Here is a 26,564-nt window from a genome sequence, read left to right on the forward strand (position 1 = left end):
TTATATTTAAATTATTAAAGGATATATTTGGGTGTTTCCAGACATAAATATACACCCTGTATATATATAATATATATATATATATTATATATATATATATATATATATATATATATATAAAAGAAAGTCGTGTTAGTTACACTATTTATAAGTCAAGAACGGCTGATCCGATTTGGCTGAAAAATTGGTAGGGAGGTAGCTAAGAACTGGGAGAAAACACATAGGATACTTTTTATCCCGTTCCCGATTCAGGATTCCGCCCCACTGGCCTCTAAAAATTACAGAAATACCCTTAAGAAATGCATTGCAGCAAACATATGTTATTAGGTGAAAGAGCCTGTTCAAATTTAATCAGCTGTTCTTTGTAAACTTATATAATGCAACAAAAGAAAATATATGTTTATATAATTTAATTACCATTTTAAATTTCTTTACATTTATAGTTTGAAAGCATAGAGTAAGCTTAAGAGAAACAGCCAAATTTTGTTTCAACTGTTTCTGCAAATCAACTGTTAAGCATAGGCTTTACTATCCAGATTATACAATTCAAATTTTACGTAGAAATTCACCTTTAACTGCAATATTTATCTATATAAACCATGCTCATAATGTTATAAAAAAAGGATATCATTTGGCTTTTAAAACTTCTAAAAACCTCGGCCCCATAATCAAAAACAAAAGTAATTCAACGAACCAATATCAAAACTAAAAATTGAACAATATAGTGGAGTTTAAAAAATTTTCAATGATTATTAAAACTACTACATTGGACAAACCGGACGATCCTTAAAAATTAAATTTAACGAACATATTAAAGCATTCAAGACAACATCGAATTCAAAATATGACGACCATTTCAATAACACCGGCCTTACATACACAAACATCGAAAAAATATTGAAGTTTAACACACATGCAAAAAAGTCACATATTGTTAAGATTTTGAAATTTAAAAAAGTGTCAAAATTAATCCTAATGTACTATTACATAACATATTTTGTAACAAAAAAATAATTATTTGATAGACTTTTAAACGATATAAATTGACCACATATAAAATTAAAAACAAAGATTTAGCCACCAAGGTAGTTAAAAACATATGATAATTTGGTTTCCAATGATGTATTTACTTCATTTACCTTTAACCTACAAGTACCTGATGATAGATTATTTGAATCATAACCTAACCTAACCTAACCTAAACTTAACCTAACCTAACCTAACCAAATGTACATTGTACAAATAAAATCTACAAAAGTGTTAAAAGGTTATTATTGATTACTTATTTATAACAGTTAAATATAAGTCTCATAATTCAAGACAAGAACTGAGACAGAATTTTGCCAGATAACAGACACCTGAACATTAATGCTTGATACTTAGATTACTTAATATGACAGAGGACGCCCCCACTGAATATTAACAAGGTTCAGCCGCTGCACCTCGCCAACAAAAGGAGGCCACCTCCTCCTCTCTTCTACGCTTTGAGCTAATTTAACACTCCGTTCAACACCTCCGACAACCCTAATTTTCGAATATTTAACAGCTCTTCGTAAAATGTAGCAACGAAAGTCTGTCTTACTTAAACTGAAATCAAGGAGCGTGTCTTTAACGCTCTCCTTTGACTACAAAGAGGAGTTTATTAAGTAAATTATTAATTAGACAGAGAGCGGCGCGGCGTTGAGCTGGAACTTGCATCTCCGGTGGGCGATGTTAGCGCGCGAAAACTCCTGATTTCCACTCGACTTGTGCCGTGATATTACGTAGCGCCTTGACGGAACTGGAGGAATAACCGGCTTTGTCTTCAGAGACAGTCTGCTGATTCTTAGGTTCAACGCTTCCCTTTTAAGATAATTGCCGATTTTTAAAGGTAGAACCAGAAATTAGATCCACCCTGAGACAATGTACGATGATGATGATTCTTATCATCATCCACCCTGATGATGATAAGAAGTTATACTCCACCATCTCTACCGATAGACTAAAGAATGTTTTACCTCTGTGAGGATAGTACAATACATTCATAAGAACATGGCAAGAGGACACAGGAAGTTCTGAGCGATATGGTCTAAGATTCGAGTTCTAGATGGAGGTTGTTGTAGTTCTCTTACAACAAAAAAGCTGAGGAAACCCCGCATCAGACCTATTCCTAAAAGGACCTTTGCGTTACTTCCGGAGTGACAGGATAGATACAATTTGCAGTATGTCCATCCTGGGATCTCATGGTATCATCAAAATCCCATTGGGAGGGAAAGCGGGAACATTCTCAGTCATGTGACCTTGGAAGAAGTGAAGGTCAGCTCTGTACCAGCCTCTTCCAGTATAATCAAACAGGAGATTGTACTTCCTCAACTTTAGGATTGGAAAATATTTTAAACGCTAAGGAAGCCTCGCGCACTCCAACAGACCTTCTTAGTAAATCCTATGTATCAACCCGATTTTATCCCATATCTCGACATTTGCCGTAAGCGATGTGCCGCTCCTGGACATCCATAAGGTTGCCCAGAGGTAAGTGAAACATCAGTTTTTGCTGTACCCAGTGACGTCCAAAGAGTAAGTATAACCAAGCAGAATTGATACAACCAGGATGACGTTTCTTAATGCATGACAAATAAAATTTGTATAGGATTATTAATTTTATACCAAGTTCATTTTGAATTTCTACTTTAAGTATAATTAAAGTACGCATACGTGATTTGAGTTGGATAAATAAATACCTAGTGTTGCCTTCTGATCGCTTTAAAAAAATTATTTTGTTGCGTCTTTGTATCACTGTAGTGTTCTAATCTGCATATTTTGTATTAAAACATGATTAATGTAGTTTCTGAATAATATTTACATTCCTTTAAATTTAATGGAAATCTCCTTAAAGAAATCCCCTTTATAATAGAATTTCCGGGATATTTTCTGCATTTATTTTATCATATTCTCCAGAATCCAAAACTACAATAATCCGATATATATATATCGGACTGCTACATGGAAAATTTACCTGACTGAGCTGAAAGGGATATTTTTGTTATAATTGGTAAAAATATAATATAAAGGTAGGTCTATTAGTATTAAGGAGAAATATAAAGTGATACAAAGATATATGTCTATACTGTCGAAATTATAAAAAGAGTGCGATTTAAACATTTCCGTCGATTTTTTTTATCTCTTTAGACGAAATGATTCCAGATTCCAGGAGTCAAGTCTGTAACTGCGTCAGATTTCAGAGGCTACGCTAAGAGGAAGGTGAACTAGAGCTAATACAAAGTCGAAGGTAACTAATAAGCCCTGACACAAAGTTGAAAGTGATCAATAAGCCGTCATACAAAGTAGAATTTAAACAATACGCCTTAATACAAAGTCGAATTTAAACAATGAGTCGAAGATAACCAAAAAGCCCTTATACAAAATCGATGGTAACCAATAAACCATGATACAAAGTCGAATTTACCGAATAAGCTATATTGCAAAGTCGAAAGTAACCAATAAACCCTGATACAAAGTCGAAATATACATAAGTGACCGATAAGATCTGATACAAAGACTAAGGTAGCCAAAAAGCCCTTATGCAAAGTTGAAAATAACCAATATATCCTGATACTAAGTCGAATTTAAACAATAAGCCCTAATACAAAATATAAAGTGACCAATAAGCCCTGATACAAAGTCGAAATATTCATGATGTCATACACAAAATACACGCAAAGAATTGGACTTAAATGGGGAAAACCGATCTTCTTTCATGATTGTGGTTGAATCAAGTAGGTTATCGAACAAAGCTTATAGTTTCCATCTCAACGTAAAAGCCATGGAATGGAGTCATGAGGAAGAACACCGGATTGTATTTACAACCGAGAACCATTCGATTTAAACGATCATAAGGAAATATAGTTGTCATATTGACGGCATCTTAATTAAAATATAAGATGGTGTTGGTCTCACGATTGGGAAAATGAAGAAAACAGAAATTAAAAAATAAAATTAACGGCATATGGATAGCCTGCTATCAGCAGCACAACGCTGAATGGGTGAGTTCACTTAGATAACGTCTGTGATATGGTCCGCCCCCGACCCGGGAAGAAGGCCGTGGGCTGTGCGGCGCGGAGCGAAGCATGGCGACAAGGCAGGCGCCGCGCTGCGGCACGCGTGTTCGCCGTGCCGCGGAGGGTGGCCGATAACTCGTCTCCAATTAACCCCACAATCAGATCATTTTGTAAACATCGCAAAATCCGGAAAAGGAACTTAAAACAACTAAACGAATGTTCCAATTACTACTATCCAAACACTGATTTGAATACAATACTAAATTATCAGAATGTCACTTGTGCCCGGTTTATATTTTTGGGAACTTCTGACTAGCCCTGCGCTGTCAAAATGTGGTAAGATATTGGGCTTATATGCGTTAAATATCACTCGTAGCCTGCTGCTCACTCTCAAACTCAAACTTTTTAGCGTCGGTGTACTTTAAAAGTCATTTTGTAAGGAGTAAAAGTATTAGCCCTTGTCATCATATCACACATTTGCTAGGTGTGAATCAAGTAGCCTACTATATGGCCTGGCTGGAGTCCTAAAACGTAATTTGAGTTCCAAGCCTATTGGTCTTACCGAAGTTTAATACACGTTAGGCTGTATGAATAAAATTGTAGGCCTAGCATACAACTCTAGTGTACTATATCGTGCAAATAGAATGGTGTTTCGGGCATGATTCATTATCCATTCACCGTTGCCATGTTAACTCAAATGATCTCGCTTAGAACTCAAAACTGAGCTATCAAGAGTGAGCTAATTGTTCCCGTTACAAGCAGAGAGTTCTGTGCAATATTTTTCTTTGTGATCTTTGCCAACATTTTTAATGGCGATTTCTTTTGAATTAATTTCGTTCAGAATAAACTTAAATGCGTTCGTTAGTTGGCGAAATCAATTACATTTTTTATGTTTGACCAAGTTGTTATCTAATTTTCAACTATAAAGAAGATATAAAATTTGGAGCATATTTATAGGAGAAATACCCTTCGAATGTGATTCAAATGAAATTTGAACCGATGAAAGGGTGATGCTATTGTGATCTTCATGCTTATTTGAATTGGTCGTTTTTTGTTATTATCAACACAGATGACATGGTGAGTATCTAGGTTGTAAGGAATTAGCGGTTAAAAGGGGTCCGGATCACACTCAAATTTTTAAATAGTATCAATTACTGTCTTAGTAAACAATTATTATTATTTAAATAATTCATTATTACAAAAATTTAAAACCCTTTCATGTAGTATAAAAAGTTGTTTTATCTTGTAAGTACTGTAATTGTCTCATCACGTGCACCTGATGAGACAGTGAGAATACCTCTTCATCTAGAGTACACTATACTTTGTGGTCTGGGTGTCTCAGATGTCGAAGCGATGTAAAGAGTTCATTTTGAGCTTCTTTATAGCCGAACTTTTAGAACTCTTCAGACAAAAATGACTCCGGTTTCCAGGAGTAAAATATGTGACAGCGTCAAACCTTAGACACTGCAGCAATCTTAGCAAGGTGAACTGGAGCTTGACTCAACATTCACACTGATCCATTCCTTCCCACCATAGCTAGGTTAAGTATGAAGGTTTAGCTTAGATTAGACAGCTCTCTACATGACGAGATTAACTCTAGGACGAAACTATTTAATCGGCTCTTAACAAGCTCACGCCAACTACAACCACTCTTCATGCAGAATATCCTCGTAGGCACAACAGCTATAGTGGATCATACAAGGCATGATGCTGGACGGTCACCAGACTAAGGCAAGCTCTTGACGTCACGGCAAGAACTTAAGACCTCCCGTGCACCAGTTTCAGGAGACCGTATCCGCACCAAGATTGTGTAAAACGGCCTAGTGGCATTATATACTCAAGTGATATTATTAAAGTAATTATTCGTTCCGAATATTAGTCGTGGATTCAGATTCTTTACGTTCAGACCACCATTTCCCACCCATCCAGCCCAGCTTTCACTCAAATGCATCCAATATTGGAAACGGTAGTAACATCCAATATACGAAACGTACATTGCATCATTATTGACAAATTACGTTTACCCAAGTAGTGTTTGTACAAAATAGTAAACCTATTTACAGCATAATATGAAATAAAATTCTAATGAACGATTAATATTTAAACTATCTATTAACCGTTACTCGGTTAAAAAAAAAAAAAAAAAAAAAAAAAAAAAAAAAAAAAAAAAAAAAAAAAAAAAAAAAAAAAAGACGGGCACTCTGTGATATGATTGGAAAGAGCAGAGGACTTTTCAGACGATTTGCGGCTATTGACAAAACTGAGGGGATCCAAACTAGTTGGAAAAACAAGGTGATACCTCTTAGCGCAGATAAGCGTCTAAGCCCTCAAACCCAACATGCCGACGACATATTAGGAGGTTTTTGTCACCGTCGGTAATCTAGGCTTAAAATAACTCTCCGATATTCAAATGCGGTTTTAACAGTTGGGTGGGTAGACGAGATCTGGCCGCTCCGCGCCCGCCGTGGCAGTGTCGCGTCCTGGCATGACGAGCTGAGCAGATCTCGCTGCGGTACAGCAACTTCCTTCAGGTAGTGATGAAGAGAAGTAGTCTTATTTTACCAGACGAAGTTAGAGCTAAGAAGACCTCTGTAATACTTAAACTGGGGACCAACGGCTTAAAGGTGACTTCCGAACCACCACCAACGGCAGGCGGGCTGCTTGTAAGGACAGGATCGCTCAGCGGTCACCCATCCGAGCAGCAGCCACGCTCGACGTTGCTTGATCCGCTTATCTTGCTATAACCGTTGTGATAATGGAGTGATAACAGACTGTGCTGACACAACAGTAATGTTTTACCTATATATCAAGGAAGAATAACGGTGTAACAGTAAGAAATATTAAGTAGCCTTGCAGAGACAGCAACATTAATTCAAATACAAAATACTGTACAAAATAATTTACTACACATCAAACTTACTGTACTTTTAATTAATTTCAAAATTGGTTTGCTTAAATATGTGATACCCACTGAAACAGGTCTTTGAAATCTAGCAGTACTTTTGTAATCGTAAATATTTTGTTAAAAGAAACTCACCATTTTGGTGAACTCTTTTGACGTTTTACCCAGGCTCCAGTCCAGCTGCAATACCACGGATTGGAGTTAAGCGTAAGCCTTTACGGAAAAAAGTAGCTTTATAATATATGTCTTTATTAGCTGTTTTACCAAACACATTTCTGAAATACAAATACAAATGGTTGATTTTAAATATGAAATGTTTTACAGTGTACATGAGTTACAGCTTTAGGGAATTACACTTTTTTATTCACTTATGAGATGGAACGTTTTAGTATTTTCTTAATGAAATTACTTTCTATAGATTAGAATTTTTTATAAGTCCTTCCAATTATTTACCTTTCGTGTACATTCTGAAAAACTTTAATATCCTTATGCTTGACCGATTTTATTTGGGCCTGATTATAAAATGCGTACAAAAATCGGTTGAAAGATCATTAATTAAAATTTGTTCTATTCCTGTCTTCAGAATCGGTATCTTAAAAGGCTATGGCCAATAGTTTCTTTAAAAATTAAAAACAGTTATTTCCACTGTCAACCAATTGTACCACTACAAAGTGAGTATCAGAAGGTATATCACCAGGGAGATAATTTACCAATAGTGCCATAAGGTTGCAAACATTTTTTTTAAATGTGAGAATATAATCAATAGTAAATAGCAATTGCAATGGTTGATTTCACTAAGTGAATAAAATGAGAAGACATTTAATTGTCTGTCGACTGTCAACGTAAAACACCTGGTGGTGTTTTGCAACAGTGGAAATATGTTTCGTATATTTTTAAATGGCTGTTTACTACAGCTGAGTATATCACAGCCTTGCACCAATAGTAACGTTAACACATTAGATCGTTCTTTGTTCTACAATAAACGGACCTAGGCAATCTTTACTCTTGCAAGAGAACAATCAATTCTCGAACTTATTCTACTTTTTCTATCCGATGGAGACGGAAACAGGATTGTCTATCGATTTCATTTCATTATTTTATTCACCGAAAGTATATAATATTCAGAAAGTCACAAAAGTCTACTATTTCCAGGTCTAAACACAGCACCAGCATAAACTTGTCGTAAATCTAAATAATATCCCTCCGCCTTGGTCGCAAGAGTGGCTGTCGTCTCGAAATATCAAACTTGAGATTCAATCGTTAGTTTAGACATTTAACATCTCAACACCGACAGGACGATGACTCTCTGGGTTGGCATGATAATATACGTTCTCTTAACAGTTTAAAAACTCCATCTTCTTGAAACTTTCATTACAAAAATAAATAAGAACACACATTTTTAAGGCGTATTTAATCTAGTGTCAATAAATCCGTAGTTAATGCATATTCCCTGAAGTTATCGAGAACGAGTGGTAATAAATGTTATTTGAAATTGCTTCACAGCTTTATAAAACGTGTTAATTTTAATTTATGGTGTTGAAATAAAAGTTTTACACCGATATGAAAGGGTATCATCTTGAAACCTTCCATTGGTTAAGTTAAGCAGTTTATTAACTGGATACGGTCTGGATACGTGTGGCTGGTTCTATTCAAAATTACAGCGATTGACATGTTCCAAGGCTTGCGTTACATTGCATAAGCCCACAGATGAGTACATACATATGTATATAATATATATATATATATATATACATTTTCGGATTATGATGGTTTTGTGAAAGCCTTGATCAGAGAAAATCCAACACAATCTCAAAAGAATTCCATCATGTGGGCGATTTTAATACGCAGATTTCTATGAAATATACCTCAAATATGTCCATTAAATCAAAAAGCAAGCTAGGATAGAATATAATGCAATAAAATCATTGAACTCATCAATACTGTAGTAATTCATCAATCGCAGTAGTTTGTTCTTTTGTTTCATCGATAGCGACAAAACATATTCGTGATTTATCTTTTTGAAAGAGGTCAATAAGTACGAGAAAATCGATAACTGTGTTGTTTTACACAAAGAAAGAATTCTCTAAGACCGGACAACTAAACGCCATAGAGCCCCAAAGTCTACATGGCAGGGAGGAAGATAATAGTAGTTACATTTGGGATATACAAATCGGTGTTTTCATTTTAGACTGAAGCAAGATCCTTTTCTCTGCCACGAAGGGGCGAGGAGTGAAAGATGCCGCGGTGTTTCTACAGCTTGGCGTTCTAAAGCGGGACTCATAGAGGCGGAATGATCGCATTATAGAACGATCAGCGGCATCCTGAGGCGGCGTGGCGGTAGGACAAACACTAGACAGCCTGCGTGAAGTTTCAACGCTGGGGGCAGGAGGGCAGAGCCCTAGGGCGAGTTCTTGTTCAGCCACTGAGTAGTATCGGCGATTGAGGTTCAGAGTTAAATTGTGTATCTCTTATAAGCGATGAGCTGCATATTACAATTAATTTTTCTACCAGAATTACAAAGTCCATGGTTCTCTCTGTTTCGGGCACACTTTTTAAGGAATTCCCTTAAGAAAGATTTGGCACTGCAGTTACTCCATGATGGGCTTAATGTTCAAGCACTGGGTGGTAAAACGAGATATTCTTCTTTATTTGTCGAGAAGATCAAAACTTAATTTGTACACTATGGACTCCATCATTTCGGACTTTTGAACTTGCATTTCTGAATTTCTCAGAAACAAAAGCAGCTGCTACATATATAAAAAAATTATTCGAAGAGCCAAGTCCTATTACAAACTATATGAGTGTCAATTGGCTAGTTAGTCTAGATGCGTGTAAATCTGCTCCGGTAGGGTCACCGCTTGTGAGATAAGTATTTCAAAACAGGAATAGTGAGAATTATAACCTGCAGGATATAATTAAGCAATTTTGAATTAAATCTTTTATAATTATAGGCATAGGTTAGATCTTCTATCCGTGCATGATTAATCTCTGTCATCGTGTCTTGTCAGGAGCATTTCTTAACCTTGAGGTCCTTTACTGACATAACTATCGTAATGGTAAGAATTTCTTTCAGTACATGGAAACACGAATTCGTACCATACGTCGTACCAGACGGCGAACACGTTTTCGTACAGGGCGAGACGTAATACAGCAGCTTGTCGATTGTTGCCTACCTGGATAAGCTGCGAGTATAATTTAAAACTTTACCAATCTACTTCTTTAGGCACAATGGGTTTCGGATGATTTTTTTTATTTTTAAAGAACATTTTGGTTACATTCCTTTAAGATAGCATTTCTGAAAGCAAGATAAATACGAACAAATATTTAATTCTAAGAAGAGTGGAAGGCATTTGAAGAAGATTTACAGCTGTCTTATAATCAGAAAAACTATTTGAAGATAGGTTATACAATTTGGTATATATTATTTACATGAAAGATGGCTGGAGGGACAGACATATTTTTATTTGAAAATATTTTCTTGCGTCAAAATACTACAAACACGTGATTTTCTTCAATTATATTTCATATAAAACTATAATTTCCTTGAGTCATTCATTTATTGAATGAATGTAACTCCCTCTATCTACATTTAATTTAAACAATATAGAAATTGCATATACCGGTTTGATCTCTTTTTTATAGCCTACCTATCTGCGTTGTGTGCAACAAGCTGTCTTTCCTTAAACGTCTTATTTCATCAATAAATGCTGCGTCAGTCAGAAGGATTTTGAAACACTCGATAATATCTACGCTGCACTGATATCACAGTGTAAAACTTTGTTAGCCACAATATGTATTGACATTTTCTTTCCATAGTTGCCATTATGGCTGTTTTCGTAAGTTAGCCACATGTGCGAATAGTGGGTAACTCAGCTAAATGTATATCTGTTTCATAGACCTGCGATCAATAATGTAGTAGCTATAATGAATTAAAAGTGTAGCATGACTTTGTGGACACGGTGGTAATTTCCGTCATTTATCACATTTTGCGCAGTACTCTCTTAAGTATAATTATTTTGATTTTATTGTGTGTGTAGAATATTTTAGTTGAAGACTTTTCACGTTTAGGGTGATCAAAGCAACAAAAACAACTTATACACAATAAAAACAGAAGATGTAAAGATACGCCGAAGCGTGGTCTTCAGCTGGACAGCAGACATGCGATGTTTGACCCCGGGGGTCAAGGTCACCCTTGTCTATACTTGGATCACTGGAGACGCGAAAAAGGTTAACTTTAAAATTTAATGAGCTCAGATAAACCTTGCCAATCAGAGCTTACGAAACCGGTTTCATCCGGTTTGTTTCTTCTGTCGTAGTAGGTGGCTGCAGTTTACAGTTGTAACTATGGACTTGAAATCTAAGATGCGATAATAAAATGCAATCCAGACATACAGTGTACACTACGTCTGAACATTACTAAAATATTTACTTCTTGCCGATAAGATTATTAAGTAAAAAGAAGTGTTTTTAACTTTTCACCATACGTCAAAGAATATTTCATGAGTTTTTCCATGCGTGCGTAGAAACATAAATTGTATTTTAAACTCACTTAATCACTTAACTCATAATCATTTAATGCACGTGGATAATTTGTTTCTACTCAAGCAAAATTCAGAATTTCGTTTTGTTAAAAATTTTAACGCAACGTCTTTGAATAAACATAACAACTATTTTCAAACTTCCGGTTAAGATGACGTCAAAAATGATGTACGTGAGGCACGACTAAATCAACTTCCAACCAATTCACCTGATCGATAAAGGCTGAATGCCGATAAATTATACTAATATTATCTTTCTTTTTAATCAAATAGTTATAATGAAGTATTTTCACGTTTTTCCTCATAGTATAGTTTAACGTAACAAGACAAACTCGGGAGAAGTTGGGTGGAAGGACAGCCTGAAGGAACGCCGACGGTGGTCCCGGCCGCACAGGCCAGGATTACCAGTTCATCTATAATCCTTAATCCTGCCGACCTGTCGTCGCGATACTCAACCGCGAGTGACGTGCAGATGTTCCCTCTGGTCTGTCGCAATCTGAGCCATGCCTTCCACCCGACTCGCCTTGTGTGTGAATCTACAGTGATCATCAGACTCCATGGAAGTCGAAGTAGTTCATTGTACAACTGTGTATGATCCCTCTGGTCTGTCGCAATCTGAGCCATGCCTTCCACCCGACTCACCTTGTGTGTGAATCTACTGTGATCTTCAGACTCCATGCAAGTCGAATTAGTTCATTGTACAACTGAGTATGTTCCCTATGGTCTGTCGCAATCTGAGCCATGCATTCCACCCGACTCACCTTGTGTGTGAATCTACTGTGATCTTCAGACTCCATGCAAGTCGAAGTAGTTCATTGTACAACTGTGTATGATCCCTCTGGTCTGTCGCAATCTGAGCCATGCCTTCCACCCGACTCACCTTGTGTGTGAATCTACTGTGATCTTCAGACTCCATGCAAGTCGAATTAGTTCATTGTACAACTGAGTATGTTCCCTATGGTCTGTCGCAATCTGAGCCATGCCTTCCACCCGACTCACCTTGTGTGTGAATCTACTGTGATCTTCAGACTCCATGCAAGTCGAAGTAGTTCATTGTACAACTGTGTATGTTCCTTCTGGTCTGTCGCAATCTGAGCCATGCCTTCCACCCGACTCACCTTGTGTGTGAATCTACTGTGATCTTCAGACTCCATGCAAGTCGAATTAGTTCATTGTACAACTGAGTATGTTCCCTATGGTCTGTCGCAATCTGAGCCATGCCTTCCACCCGACTCACCTTGTGTGTGAATCTACTGTGATCTTCAGACTCCATGCAAGTCGAAGTAGTTCATTGTACAACTGTGTATGTTCCTCCCTCTGGTCTGTCGCAATCTGAGCCATGCCTTCCACCCGACTCGCCTTGTATGTGAATCTACTGTGATCATCAGACTCCATGGAAGTCGAAGTAGTTCATTGTACAACTGGGTATGTTCCCTCTGGTCTGTCGCAATCTGAGCCATACCTTCCACCCGACTCACCTTGTGTGTGAATCTACAGTGATCATCAGCCTCCATGCAAGTCGAAGTAGTTCATTGTACAACTGTGTATGATCCCTCTGGTCTGTCGCAATCTGAGCCATGCCTTCCACCCGACTCACCTTGTGTGTGAATCTACTGTGATCTTCAGACTCCATGCAAGTCGAATTAGTTCATTGTACAACTGAGTATGTTCCCTCTGGTCTGTCGCAATCTGAGCCATGCCTTCCACCCGACTCACCTTGTGTGTGAATCTACTGTGATCTTCAGACTCCATGCAAGTCGAAGTAGTTCATTGTACAACTGTGTATGTTCCTTCTGGTCTGTCGCAATCTGAGCCATGCCTTCCACCCGACTCACCTTGTGTGTGAATCTACTGTGATCTTCAGCCTCCATGCAAGTCGAATTAGTTCATTGTACAACTGTGTATGTTCCCTATGGTCTGTCGCAATCTGAGCCATGCCTTCCACCCGACTCACCTTGTGTGTGAATCTACTGTGATCTTCAGACTCCATGCAAGTCGAAGTAGTTCATTGTACAACTGTGTATGATCCCTCTGGTCTGTCGCAATCTGAGCCATGCCTTCCACCCGACTCACCTTGTGTGTGAATCTACTGTGATCTTCAGACTCCATGCAAGTCGAAGTAGTTCATTGTACAACTGTGTATGTTCCTTCTGGTCTGTCGCAATCTGAGCCATGCCTTCCACCCGACTCGCCTTGTATGTGAATCTACTGTGATCATCAGACTCCATGGAAGTCGAAGTAGTTCATTGTACAACTGGGTATGTTCCCTCTGGTCTGTCGCAATCTGAGCCATACCTTCCACCCGACTCACCTTGTGTGTGAATCTACTGTGATCATCAGCCTCCATGGAAGTCGAATTAGTTCATTGTACAACTGTGTATGTTCCCTCTGGTCTGTCGCAATCTGAGCCATGCCTTCCACCCGAATCGCTTTGTGTGTGAGAATCGACTGTTTACACGAGTATAGAGGAAACATTCATTAGGTACTCAGTTCGGTTATTTACTTATATAATATTTAGGTCTTACTGATATGATTGGTTCCTTTAATGATGGCATCAAAACTATACTTACTAAATTTTATCATTCGTTTATGAATTGTGGAGGTTTAAAGTAGTATTTGTAGGGTTACTGTAATTATGACAATTAGAGCCTAAGGAAAACAAATTAAATTTGTTTTAAATTGTAATGCACGATATTACACATTTATCTTAATAGCGTTACAGTTTTTAGTTTGTGCTAAATCGTCCGTCTACAAGATCTCTTAAAATCGACGAGTGGCGGGGCCCTGGCCGGGCTTCTGAGAGCTCGGTAAAATTGTCCGATAATACCGTTCTGATTACGGACCTGCCAATCAACAGTATTATTGAAAGGGCAGATTTTGGGTTAATGGCCTACACAAGGCACATGTTATATAGCTAAAATTTTGGTGGGAAGTTCGTTTCATACTTGTTACTGTCGATCAGCCACAAGGTTCCAAGCTATGTTATTTTATTCTTAACTTACACGTACATCGAAAAGTAAATCGAATAAGTAAAATAAAAAGAATTTTACTCGTACAGGCGCAGCCACATTCAATGTCTGGCGCCTTACTATGATAAGGAAACTTCCATTCCGTCTGTCAGTCCTCTGCTTATAGCGGTCGTAAGGAATTATTGTTCATTGCTGTGAGTGAAGTGAAAGCAATATTTCATATGTTGCCATTTAGTTATAAGCAGATATTGGTGTAATAATTTGCAGGTACTAATCAACCGTCAAAACCTAAATAAGAGTACGTGGCACCACGTGTCGCAGGACAGGCTTCGCTGATGTTGCATGCAAACTGTAAGTAATTTAATTCTTGAGATTTAATTCAAGGAGACAAACAGAAAGATAATTATACAGAAAAAATTGACACAAAAATTACGCTCAGCCACATTACATTGGTGAATACGCACCAATATAGAAAACATTCTTGTCTATGTATAAATGAAGTTTCACGCAAAATGTTAAGTTTACGGATGAAATCTTTCTCTGAAATCTCTTCCACATGATAAATTCACATTGTTGTTTCTTAAGTCAGGTTTCATACCAGCGTTCAAATAATAAAAGTTTCTGGTAACAGGGAAAGTAATACAACGCAAGAGCGCGCTATTATTATTGTTTCCTTTCAATCTATGAATGAAAATGGCAATGTTTAAATCAAATATGATTATACAAACATATGTTCGAATACAGATTTATTTATTCTGCTATTTTATCTTGTCATAAGACCAATGTAAAAATGTTCCTGTGTGTGCAGCCAAATCCCACGGTTTGACATGCAGCATCTTCGACCTCAGTGTTGCTCATATAGGAATGAAGCTTTTTGCAAAATTTCAAGTCTGTGGGCCATTTCGGTTACGATTAATTGTGCGGAAAGACAGACAGATAGACAGCCTATTAAGTAACAGGCTTCGCTAAAGCTCAGCCAATAAATTAGTGTGCCATCCGAATGAAAAATGGTTATATAACTCATAGTTTAACCCAATACATTATGGTTTAAGACTCACATTTGATAAACCTTTTTCATAATTAATCATTAGTACTCTCTTGTGTAAAATTGAGAGTACATATCAATTTGAATTAGGTACTAGATTTACTTGGGCACAACATAGTAAGTAGTTTATCTACGTTGGAAGGTTCACACTAGAGAAACACGTTTAAAGTCCATATGTGGATGATGTTTATCATATTTTATTCTTATACTCCTTTACTTTAAAGACAGAATGGTAGTTAACGAGATTTCATCTGACACTTGCAGAAATACAGTAAATGTCCGACAGTGAAGTTTGTTAATAATACGAACTTCATGAATGCAAAGGTTTGTACATACCATACTCGTATAGTTCCTAAAGTCTAAGCAAATGTGAATAATAAGGTTCTGCACAATAATTAAATATTTATTATAAGTAATGGAATCAACGCTTGGCCTACTAAGATCTCATGAAATGGTGGTCCGAACCGTGTTTTATAAATTTCATAATCACAAGGGGGAGATTTTAATAAGCGGCCTACAGTCGTTATTAGATTGTTATTATCGAGCGATTCGTTTTATTATCCAACTTCGATATTATATAATAATCGTACACAATAAGGGTTCACCATTATACATTACCGGAACAACAAGAATCTTGTACATTATAATTTTAATAACATAAATTAAGGATAACAGGATTTCGGATATTTGCCATCTTTATAAGTTATAAAAGGTATAACACAACGTTTCTAGGATCTTGAAGGAATCTGTCCTCTTCGTCAGGTGGGGGAGGTATTAATAAATTTAACGATACCGTTGCAAAACATCAAAACTAACTATGGCCTAGACTTAGATATCAGAGAGACTTTACAATATTTTTATAACTTGCCCAGCTTGATATCAATGAGTAACCGCTTTTGTAAAATGGTGGAAAGAATTCTCCCTATGAGTTACCAGGAGCCAAACCCTCTTAAACCAATCTCGTCACTCATGAGAAATACCTCGCATAATTTCTTCGTATCCATCGCCATTTTCAAAGCCTCAAAAAATTAGTCACGCCTTGCTGTTTATTGTTTACATTAAAAATAACTGTAAGTAATAAGTTGAAATCATATAATAAATAAAATAAATTGTAGTATCGAATTATTGACTCGAATAAAAACAATCAAACCATTCGATAAAAACAAGGGAATAACGACTGTAGGTCGCTAAATAATGTCTACCCATCACAAAGTTTTTGAGAAATATTCTCTCAAGGTATGAAATAGAAAATATTGATCATTCTGCGAGAAAGTATAATAATTTGAAACGGCCAACAACCTAATAACCCCACTCAAAAGATTACGGGTAAAATATGTTATGACAATTTTTACAATGTGAACATAAATTATGAACATAGTAGTTATTGAAAAATGAATAAGTAAATGTGATTCTTTAAACAATATAACCGCAGGTATTTAATTACAAACATGGATTTTTGTTTTTATATTTAAAAATGTTTCATGTCCTTATCCTGAGCCATATAATTTGGAATAATTAAAGATTTTTTCTTATTTTCCTGTATTTGTGGAAGCCGTCTTTATAACCTGTGTTTACAAAATTGTAAAACAATACATAAAAAATCGAAAAAGACGGACAGTATCAGAAATAAGGGTTCGGTGAAATATCCACACACTTTGGATTTTGAAAATATTAAAATATAAATTCAAATTATGTACCTGACACATTTTCATAGTACATATTGTAAAATTGTTGTATATATGTATTTAAAATGTTCAAAATGTTACTGTATTTTCACTTTTCACTTTCCAACAGTTTGTCATTGCGCCTGGTTAAAAAGACCAAAACGATAATTTTAAATGGCTATACTTATCAAAATGAATTAAATCCTCACAATTCAATTTAAGATATCCTTATAGAGTAATCATTAATTAAATACAAAAATATTGGCCGAGTCACGTCTAGACGAGCGAAGTGTATTACTTATCGTTGAATCTAATGATTATTACTTAGTCGTTGTATATATACCACCTTGACATAAGATTGGATAAGTTGCCAAAGTGTTCTCCTCAATGAACAGATCTTGCGTTCGATTGGGCCTGGTCAGCTGATGTCCTGAGGCCTAATTGTCTCGGCTAATGAGGAAACGGGCGCTGTCAGTCATCTCCTGGCGAGTCTCGGGCGACCACCACTTCGCCTTCATCGTCTGAGATTTGTCGGTAAGATTGCCCGAGGTTTACTACCTATTGCACGTCCGGTACTAAGTATTATTATAGCGTAAGTCTTTCATTTTTATTGTTACAATGTTACTAAGCCGTTCTTTAATTTGTATTAAAGTTGGATTTCTTGTGATTCATAATTTTCAAAGACTGCTTAAACCTTTTGCATTAGGTTTGTGCAAAAGTGCTCAGGGTTCAATAGGTTAAGTTCTAAATGCCATAACTGTAGTAATGCTGAGTCGATTCAATCAAAATAAGCGCCAGCAGTATAAACAAAGTTTTTCCAACGCAGTAAAAGTCGATCGATTCTGTCAGCCTAAAATTTTGGTGTTCGAAATTTGATAAAATTAACGAAAGCAGTTTTGCCTGGTCCCGATTAGCAAAGGTTCCACCGGTGAGAAAGTTTAAATGCTTGAAAAGGCGGTAGACAGTTGGTAAGAGGCTTGGGGATTATAGTGGGTGAGGCAAAACTTTTACGTTCAATTTTTTAATTTCCTGACGGTGATTTGTGCAACGTTCGGAGGGGCGTTATCGCGGAGCAGGATCGACATTTTCTGTTGACTATTGTTGCCTACTGTTGACACAAATATCTGTACATTTTGTCGATTTCCTTACAATAGGACTCTGCTCTGATGGTTTGTTGATGTTCCAAAATATTGTAGTGGAACACATGGACTGCAGACATACTGTAACCATAGTCTTGTTTTAGTGGGTTTTCATCTTGGGGAAGTGTCTGGGAGGCTCGTCGGCTTCCAACTGCAGTCCCAATCGTCTCCGGTTATCCTGCAGGATCCACTCCCATTGCACGTCACGTTTCGATCCAAAAAAGGGTCGTTTTGGTTTTGCAGATTCAAAGGAGAAAAGACCTTGAAACGTGACAATTCTGTCAATCTTTCTCAAGTCTTGGGGCTCCCACTTTTCAAGCTTTTTCACCTTTCAAATGTAACACGCATAAACCATCTAAGACTGCATGCAGACTGAAGGCTAGATTTTGAGCAATTCCTTGAGCAGTTTCCATGGATGAGTCAGCTTCCACTGGGGTCCTCAACAAAGTAATAAAAACCGGAATACAACACCCTGAGAACATTCGTGCCAACCTAATAAAATAAATAATCTTCTAAACGTTTTTTTGTTCAAAACGGAACAGTTTTATACAAATATATAAACAAATAATTACAGATCTCATACATCGATGTTGGTTAATACTACCGTAATAATCATTGTCTTAACGAATTCAATCACTTATTTGTATTTATTTATATTGTTTTCCTAATAATTGGGATATGTCAGGGTATTTGTGACGGACGCTACGCTACAGAAAACTATAGGCTTAAGATTAGTAAAGAATAGGAAAAGTAGAACAATGTTTACAATGAATTGACACCATCTCTATGAATGGGTATGTGCAACGGAGGGACCTCCGAATGATAATAGGCAAATTAAGCAAGAATTACTGTTAACGGACCGAAACTGTTATCAGGGAGTTATCGGGGACCAGGGTCGCCAGAGCCACATCTCCGTCAGTCCGTCCAGACCCTCCGTCAGCGCCACTTCTGTAAGTACACGCTCTTCTTCTGAAGTAACTAATACGGTACTTATTCATCTAAAATTACAAATATAAACAAAAATAATACACTATGCCTGTAAATGTGATTTTGTACGTTTACAGAAATTTAGTTATTCCGGTTATCTTTTAAGTGCAACTTAGATGAAAGCACAAAATTAAAAGGATACCAAAGCAATTCACCTTCGGAGAACAGGTTATATAGCTGAACTCGTTCACTAAGTATATCAATTAAGGGTACAAAAAAGGATAACTGAAACAAGCTTTTAAGTGATTTTGGCTGTCCGATGATTTGATTCCTGATCAGTTTGCCAGCAACTGTTGTGATAGTAGTTGAGAGAGCTCTGTGAGTTAGAGTCTGTCATAGTCTTGTAGTGATGTACAAGTGATTACCGTATCCTTTATCTTAATACCAGATACATTACCATTATGCTTTAGAGAACAGGGGGTTCGATAAGTACAAGACTACCTGACAGATGTAAAAACAAGGCAAAGTCCACTATCCAAAATTTGTATGGAGTAAATTCAACTGTAACGCAAGTTTTAAAATTATAAATGCATTGCAAATACTAATATTTTACAATTGCTGTTTCATTTTATATAAAAGTTAAATGGTAAATTTAAATAATATCCTTATTAAATTAAATAACGGAGTAATAAGGAAGTAAATCCATTTTTGCAGACAAAGATATTTGACACAAGATTTTTCTAATTTCTTCATATTGCATCATCTATTATATGTATTACACGTTATGTAACCTTTAATTTTCCTGAATTGCACCGATTCAATGTTATAATGGAAGTTTACGAGATGTTTCCATTCTTCATTACTACCTATATAAGGTCAGTTTGTCATCTTAACTGATTTTCAACACTTATTTTCATTTGTCACTAAAAAAGGTCCCCACCTATTTATTGTGGTAGTGAATATATATTATGGTAGTAAAGGTGGGTTTCATCCTAGTAAAACATTTTTATACCATAATAATGACTCTAAAAAGCATTTTTATTTTGTGTTCTAGATTTTTCAAAATATCTTATTATCAAAGCCAGTTATTAGTTATTCAACAGTTTAAATGAACGATACAGGCTAACAATAAAACAATAATAAGCTAACAATCTTGACAATAATTGTGTAAACGTCTTAGAATATAACCTCGTTATAAAAAAATTGAACGCGTGCCAACACAATATATTCACAACCTTGACTCTTCAACAGGTTTAATCTGTTGGATGTCATTAACATTGATTTATTAATAACTTATTATTGATATAAACATGGTTAAGTTTAAAGAGTTTTTAAGAGTCTAAAATTCATGCCAAAACTGATACACTCGTACATAACCTAAAGCGTAAATCTTTCCGCAGTCGAACCTTTTGATACAATTAAAGCCTAGAAGTACAGTGTAAGTCAACGTTTTTGTTTTTCTTTTATGTAAAAATCGTGAAAAAACAATCATAACGCTCTATATACAACATTTTAAGTTGTTATATCAACATTCGATATATCCCAGATGAAATACAGATAGAATACAGTTTCAAATCAAGTCGAATATATAATAGGTGTTTTGTTTGACACCTAACAATCAGTATGTTGTATGGGATTGGAGTTTTGTATTGACTACAAATTCAGTAAGCCATGTATACACATGACAAAGTTATATAGCCTCAATATCAGTTCAATAGTTAACGTGAAGCTTTTTCAAAATATGAAAACAAAGTAAAGTAAAGATGCTTTATTTTATCATGCAAAGTTAGGGCTAAGAAGCCCTCTCTAACACTTAACCTGGGGATCAAACGCCTTAAAGGTGACTTCCGAACCACCACCAATGGCCGGGCAGGCGGGCTGCTTGCAAGGACAGGATCGCTCAGCGGTCACCCATCCAAGCAGCAGCCACGCTCGACGTTGCTTGATCCGGTTATCTTGCGATAATGTTGCTACACTGCGCTACAACTGTTTACATTTAGAATTTGGTTATGAGTAGTAATTTAAAATTTATCGCATGTAATTGCAGTTCATGTACACGAAGCTTACACGGTTAAATCTTTGCTATATAATTGGTACCATAGAGTTGTAAAATGCATCACTGGTCCCAGTGAAGCCCATCGTTGAGATAGCGATTTGCAATATTGAACTTACACTAATGTTGTACGTGTGATGTGTAGGGCTTTCCAATCTGACCGACAAAAGGGAAACCCTACTACCAACATAAACAGATATAGGTTATGTATTCCATTTTATCCCTACGTCTTTATACCGCCCCTTCCTTCTCGTGAAGCCCTTTTTGAGTCAGCATTTGCATCAATTTGGTGGCTTATTGTTTGGTTAGATTTGACGTATTGATCTTCTATAGTCAAAATATTCTTATTATCTTGTTATTTTAATTATTACCTAAGTATTTCTAAATCTAATGACTGAAGGTGAGGGTCATGACCAATGTTTCCACGCAGAAGAAACACTTTTGATAGTTTCAAGACATTATAGTCAAGACACAACCGCTTAAGTCTGTGAACTATGATTTTAGTTTACTATCGTATTACTGATCGTTTCCAGTAATTGATTGTTAGTGAAAATCGTGGTGTTAAAGACATCGTAAATTTAAATACTAACTATAATCTGAAAATTCTTGATTTGTATGTTCTCCCACCGATACCGATTTCCCCTCTCACTCTATTCGATAGAACCTCTACCATTAAATACATATTATATACAATAAAACAATAATTCAATTTTATTCATATAACTACTATTAACACAACTTCATCACAGCAAAAACTACGAAAATTAAGTGTGCAACCTTTTTAAAGTTGAGGTATACAATCAAAGTACATTCTTAATTTTGGTTTGGATAAGTGACGAACAACGAAACGTAGCTTAAATAAATTCCAAAGGTAATACGTTTTGTTTTAACCACTAATGAAAAAATTTGAATATTTTAACAACTCATCATAGAAACTTTAAATTATACAATTATGTATCGCTTAAAAAACTCGTTTTTCTAGACTTATAAAAAACCTGTCTTTTTTATAGCATACCTATCAAGAAAATACTGTTCTTCAGTTAATGAAAATCAATTTTATCCTCGCAGTTACGCAGTTTTACTTACAGCTTTACCTTACCTATCTTTGTAGCATTTTAAGATATCTTAATACATATTTATACAGGAGTACTGAAAAGTCTTGTAACAATATAATATATACTGCAATTTTAAACGTACAAACTTAAAACTTGTACACATATATAGTGCATATGCAATCTGTAGCTTATCATCACCTCAGAGGGATGGCCCGTGAGGAAGCTGAGGAAAATCTTAATTATAAGCATAGTTTGATGTGAACATCGTTTTAAAGATCGTCTTAACTATTAGAACATCATTCAGCAAATTAAACCACAAAATTTTAAACCTAAACAAAATGGCGGCGGTCGAAAGTTTCAATATTGGTACTATGTGCAAGGCTTATTTCTATTGTAACCATACCAGATGAAGCTACAAGACTTCTCACGTGATTACTGTACACAAACACCTACTTTAAGATGTAGCCTATTCAGTGTCCTGATATTCTTCTATGGGAACGGTCCACGAAGAGTCTGTAGAAACTTTTTAATGTAATCATGTGATGATATGCACATGGTTTTAAAGGGCTAGTTAAGCAAAGAAATATGCCGCAGAAGCTGTACACGTTACTAAATGGTGCCGGATTACATTAAGAATAGTTTTCGATTCAAACGAAAGAACGTCTTGTGACTGCATGGGCGTATTCTTGCAAAGGTCCACTTCGTCGATATACATCACCCTTGCCGTTGGACTCTTATAATATCTGGCATTTTGGCATCTGTTAGATCCAGCTCGTCAAATCTTTCTAACCATCCACTTTAATAAGCAATTTAAGGCTGTACATATGTCCATTTACCAGTTCATAAAAACCCTTTACAGACACAGCGTTTTGTCTGCAAATCTTGAAGATTAGAAGGTATTTTGATTTCTTAAAAACGGCTTAAGATTTTTGTGATATTTCTTATTATTTTCTTTAGAGCTGTCCGTTACACAATGAGTAAATATGCATAAACTATGTGCAGAGTAAGATGCGCAGCCTGTTTCTACCCAGTTGCGGACTCATACTCTCTTCTGTGCTGATCATCGTAGGGCTGTTCTTCCTACTCATCTACCCTTACGTCCTCGAGTACTTCGTCAACAAGGTATGTATTCCTAATACAGGAAGTCTTAGGCATATCAGTAGAAAAGCCGGTTTAAAGGTTTGGTTGTACAAAAACATTAAACAGGCAATTTCCTAGTAATCAGCAAACTATAAATTAATGTTTCCTGGTATTAACATAAACATTAACATCTGTTTTGTTGACAGGCTATAAGCATTCCAGTTTTGAGGATTTATTATTAAATTATTGTGAAATCCTGAACTTACAAACTTTATTTTAGGGTTTCTTTGTACAAAGGATTCCTTCCAGATTAATAAACTGATAATTTTGGAACATACATTTTTACTTTATATACAGTTCTCACAAAAGTACAAGTTCACTTATACCAATAAATATTCGAATGACTATAAGACTGCATTTTCTTTATTGTTTCTAGGCAGGATTGAAATATTAGAGGGAAAAGGATGATATCAAAATGCGGAATTTTTCACCTATCCGTTAGCTGTACATAAATTCAGAAAGACAGGATTCGCAGAAAAGAGTGTGCAAAAGATATAATAAATGCACCCAGCGATATTCCTCTCTCTTATTTATGTATGCAACCTTATGGAATGTCTTGTACAAAGTTGCATGCAGTGATATAATACACTTAAACTAAAAGTAAACTGCTAAGTAAACAACACAAGAATAACCCCTATTAAATATGTAATAAATAATTAATTCAGAACTTAACAAGCTAAAGAGTGCACTGTAAGTCATAAAAGTATGGGAAAGAAACAGAAACATAAAGTAGTAAGTAATAACATAATACAATAATAGTATCTTTCAGATGTATTTTGAACATTTTATATTAGCCTTCTTTACTCAACGGGGAGAATCAAGATAATATTAATCAGTTAATATGTACATGTTACGAATATTTACTATTTCATAACGCATTTACCGTTCCTTGATAAACAAAGTGCCACGTCAATTTCCAAGAGTTAATTGTGCTATAAAACACTTAAAATTACATAACAATAAATTAATTGTTCGAAGGCCAAAATTAGTAAGTTGAACATGATAAGTAGCTCAAGGTCATTGCGATATCTGAATCCGATTCTGATACGACATAGATTCAATGCCACGTTTAACGATAGCAACATTGTTATTATCGTTTTCGGTAACTTTGACACAGTTTTTAACATTTTATTTTTAACTGCTAGCAGACTGTTTTACCACCTCTCCTGCTCAACAAATAACAACGGGAGATATCGGAATAGATTCAATGCCACGTTTAACGATAGACATATTACTTATTAGCGTTTTCGGTAACTTTGACACAGTTTTTTAACATTTTATTTTTAACTGCTAGCAGACTGTTTTACCACCTCTCCTGCTCAACAAATAATAACGGGAGATATCGTAATTTAATCAAGGACTTTCACTAATTTTGAATATTTCCCTAGTACGAGTACACCAATTAATGATCTTTTAATGGACATATTCATGCTTTTATATAGATTTTGAAGGCAGTAGATATTTTAAAGAATTCCGTAGCCTTTTATCAAACTAATTGATAATGGCAGTGCAAAGTTTAAATGTTTGTCAGACTACGATTGCACAATATTATTTCATTATAGAACAATAATTTCAACATTATTGACATTGTTTTCACGTTTATATTGTAAAGTAAATTTGAGTAATAAAGTAACAATAAGTAAATAATTTCATCGTATTAATGTTCTTATTAATACGTACACGTTCATTAATAGAAGTAAAAGTCTGTTAGTGTAACTGGCATTAGAAAGCATAGTTTTATTGTAGTAAGGGAAACGTATAATTGCCTTTTCAACCACAGAAAATATTTACTTTTGGATTACAAAGTCTAATGGCGTAATGCTAAAGACAAAGATCCGGTTTGCTTAACAGACTCCGTTATATAGCTGATTGGAACGATAAGTAGTCTATTAGAATTTAGTCATCTAAACGGCTGGGAAAAACCGGATGGATAGTTTTAACTTTTTTTTCTGTTTGATTCTTTCTTTCTCTACTAGGAATAAAATTTAATAGACGATTTAGTCAAAGGACATTCTATTTTCACAATTCAAAGCTAGCACTATGGTACAGTGTAGTGGGTACGGCGGTTATCGCGAGATAACCAAATCAAGCAACGTCGAGCGTGGCTGCTGCTTGGATGGGTGACCGCTGCGCGATCCTGTCCTTGCAAGCAGCCCGCCTGCCCGGCCGTTGGTGGTTGTTCGGAAGTCACCTTTAAGCCGTTGGTCCCCAGGTTGTGTTAGAGATGGCTTCTTAGCTCTAACTTCGCCTGGTAAAATTAGACATTCTTTACTTTACTCAACAGCCGCAAATAAAATAAACAAACTTCGGATCCAATGAGATGGATCCCGTTGTTATGTGTTGGTTGAGAATTACTGCATTGTGTCCTCAACAACACTTGATTGAATTCTGCATGCTAAATAAAGAACAATAAGGCGGTATGGAAGGTTTTAGTAACTAAAAGTCAGGAAGAGCTGAGTCAGTCTAAAGTAAGCGCTTTTTTAACCTACGAGACAAAGGTTATATATTTTTACATAGACAACAAAGAGTCAACGCGTGTCTACTATCTATCATGAAAACATCGGCACTAAACCAATGGTGTTATCGGGCCGCTGGAGTATTGACAAATGTGAAACACGAAAAGAAAGCTAATTACTTGAGTGACTCGCAGCAACAAACACTGATAGCCCGGGGTTATCAGCTAGGGTCCGAGCCGCCCCTGGCTGCCTGGCGCTGCGCTCACATCCGGAGTGTCTGATCTGTAGCGCAGCCAGTCAGGTTACACGTGAAATATACGTGGTTTTACACAGAGTACTGTAAAAACTCAAAATTCCTCAGGGTTCAAGCATTATCAACGCGTACGTTTCAAAAACATCACAACCCCCATAACTACTAGTCTCTCCCACCATTCATCCTCAGTGCGAGATTTAAATCCAATTTATTATTTTTCTTCTCTATATGGCTACTGGTTATTCAGGGACTTTCATGTCATATATTTTGCAAGCCAAATTTTTTGACGCTATTTTTTTGTAAAATGAAATGAAAATGAAAATGAAATGAAAAATGTCTTTATTGAATACAACGTAAAACATATTCAATCGGCGAGGTTAGGACTATTA

General features: G+C 36.0%; 1 protein-coding gene across 2 annotated transcripts in view; it reads left to right on the top strand.

Annotated features, from left to right (window-relative positions):
* The first annotated feature begins 17,634 nt into the window (after positions 1 to 17,634).
* The window catches only part of LOC124356616 (protein croquemort-like), a 36,611-nt gene continuing 27,681 nt past the window's right edge, over positions 17,635 to 26,564 (top strand). The window contains exons 1-2 of one of the 2 annotated variants that reach the window (XM_046807721.1): positions 17,635 to 17,686; positions 23,329 to 23,448. In XM_046807721.1, coding sequence (XP_046663677.1) covers positions 23,335 to 23,448 — 114 coding nt within the window. In that variant the 5' untranslated portion in view covers positions 17,635 to 17,686; positions 23,329 to 23,334. Of the gene's footprint in view, positions 17,687 to 19,179; positions 19,242 to 23,328; positions 23,449 to 26,564 lie in introns of those variants that run through there. The other variant, XM_046807720.1, reaches the window with a different exon arrangement.

Source organism: Homalodisca vitripennis, chromosome 3, assembly GCF_021130785.1.
Source record: "Homalodisca vitripennis isolate AUS2020 chromosome 3, UT_GWSS_2.1, whole genome shotgun sequence".
Lineage (NCBI taxonomy): Eukaryota > Metazoa > Arthropoda > Insecta > Hemiptera > Cicadellidae > Homalodisca > Homalodisca vitripennis.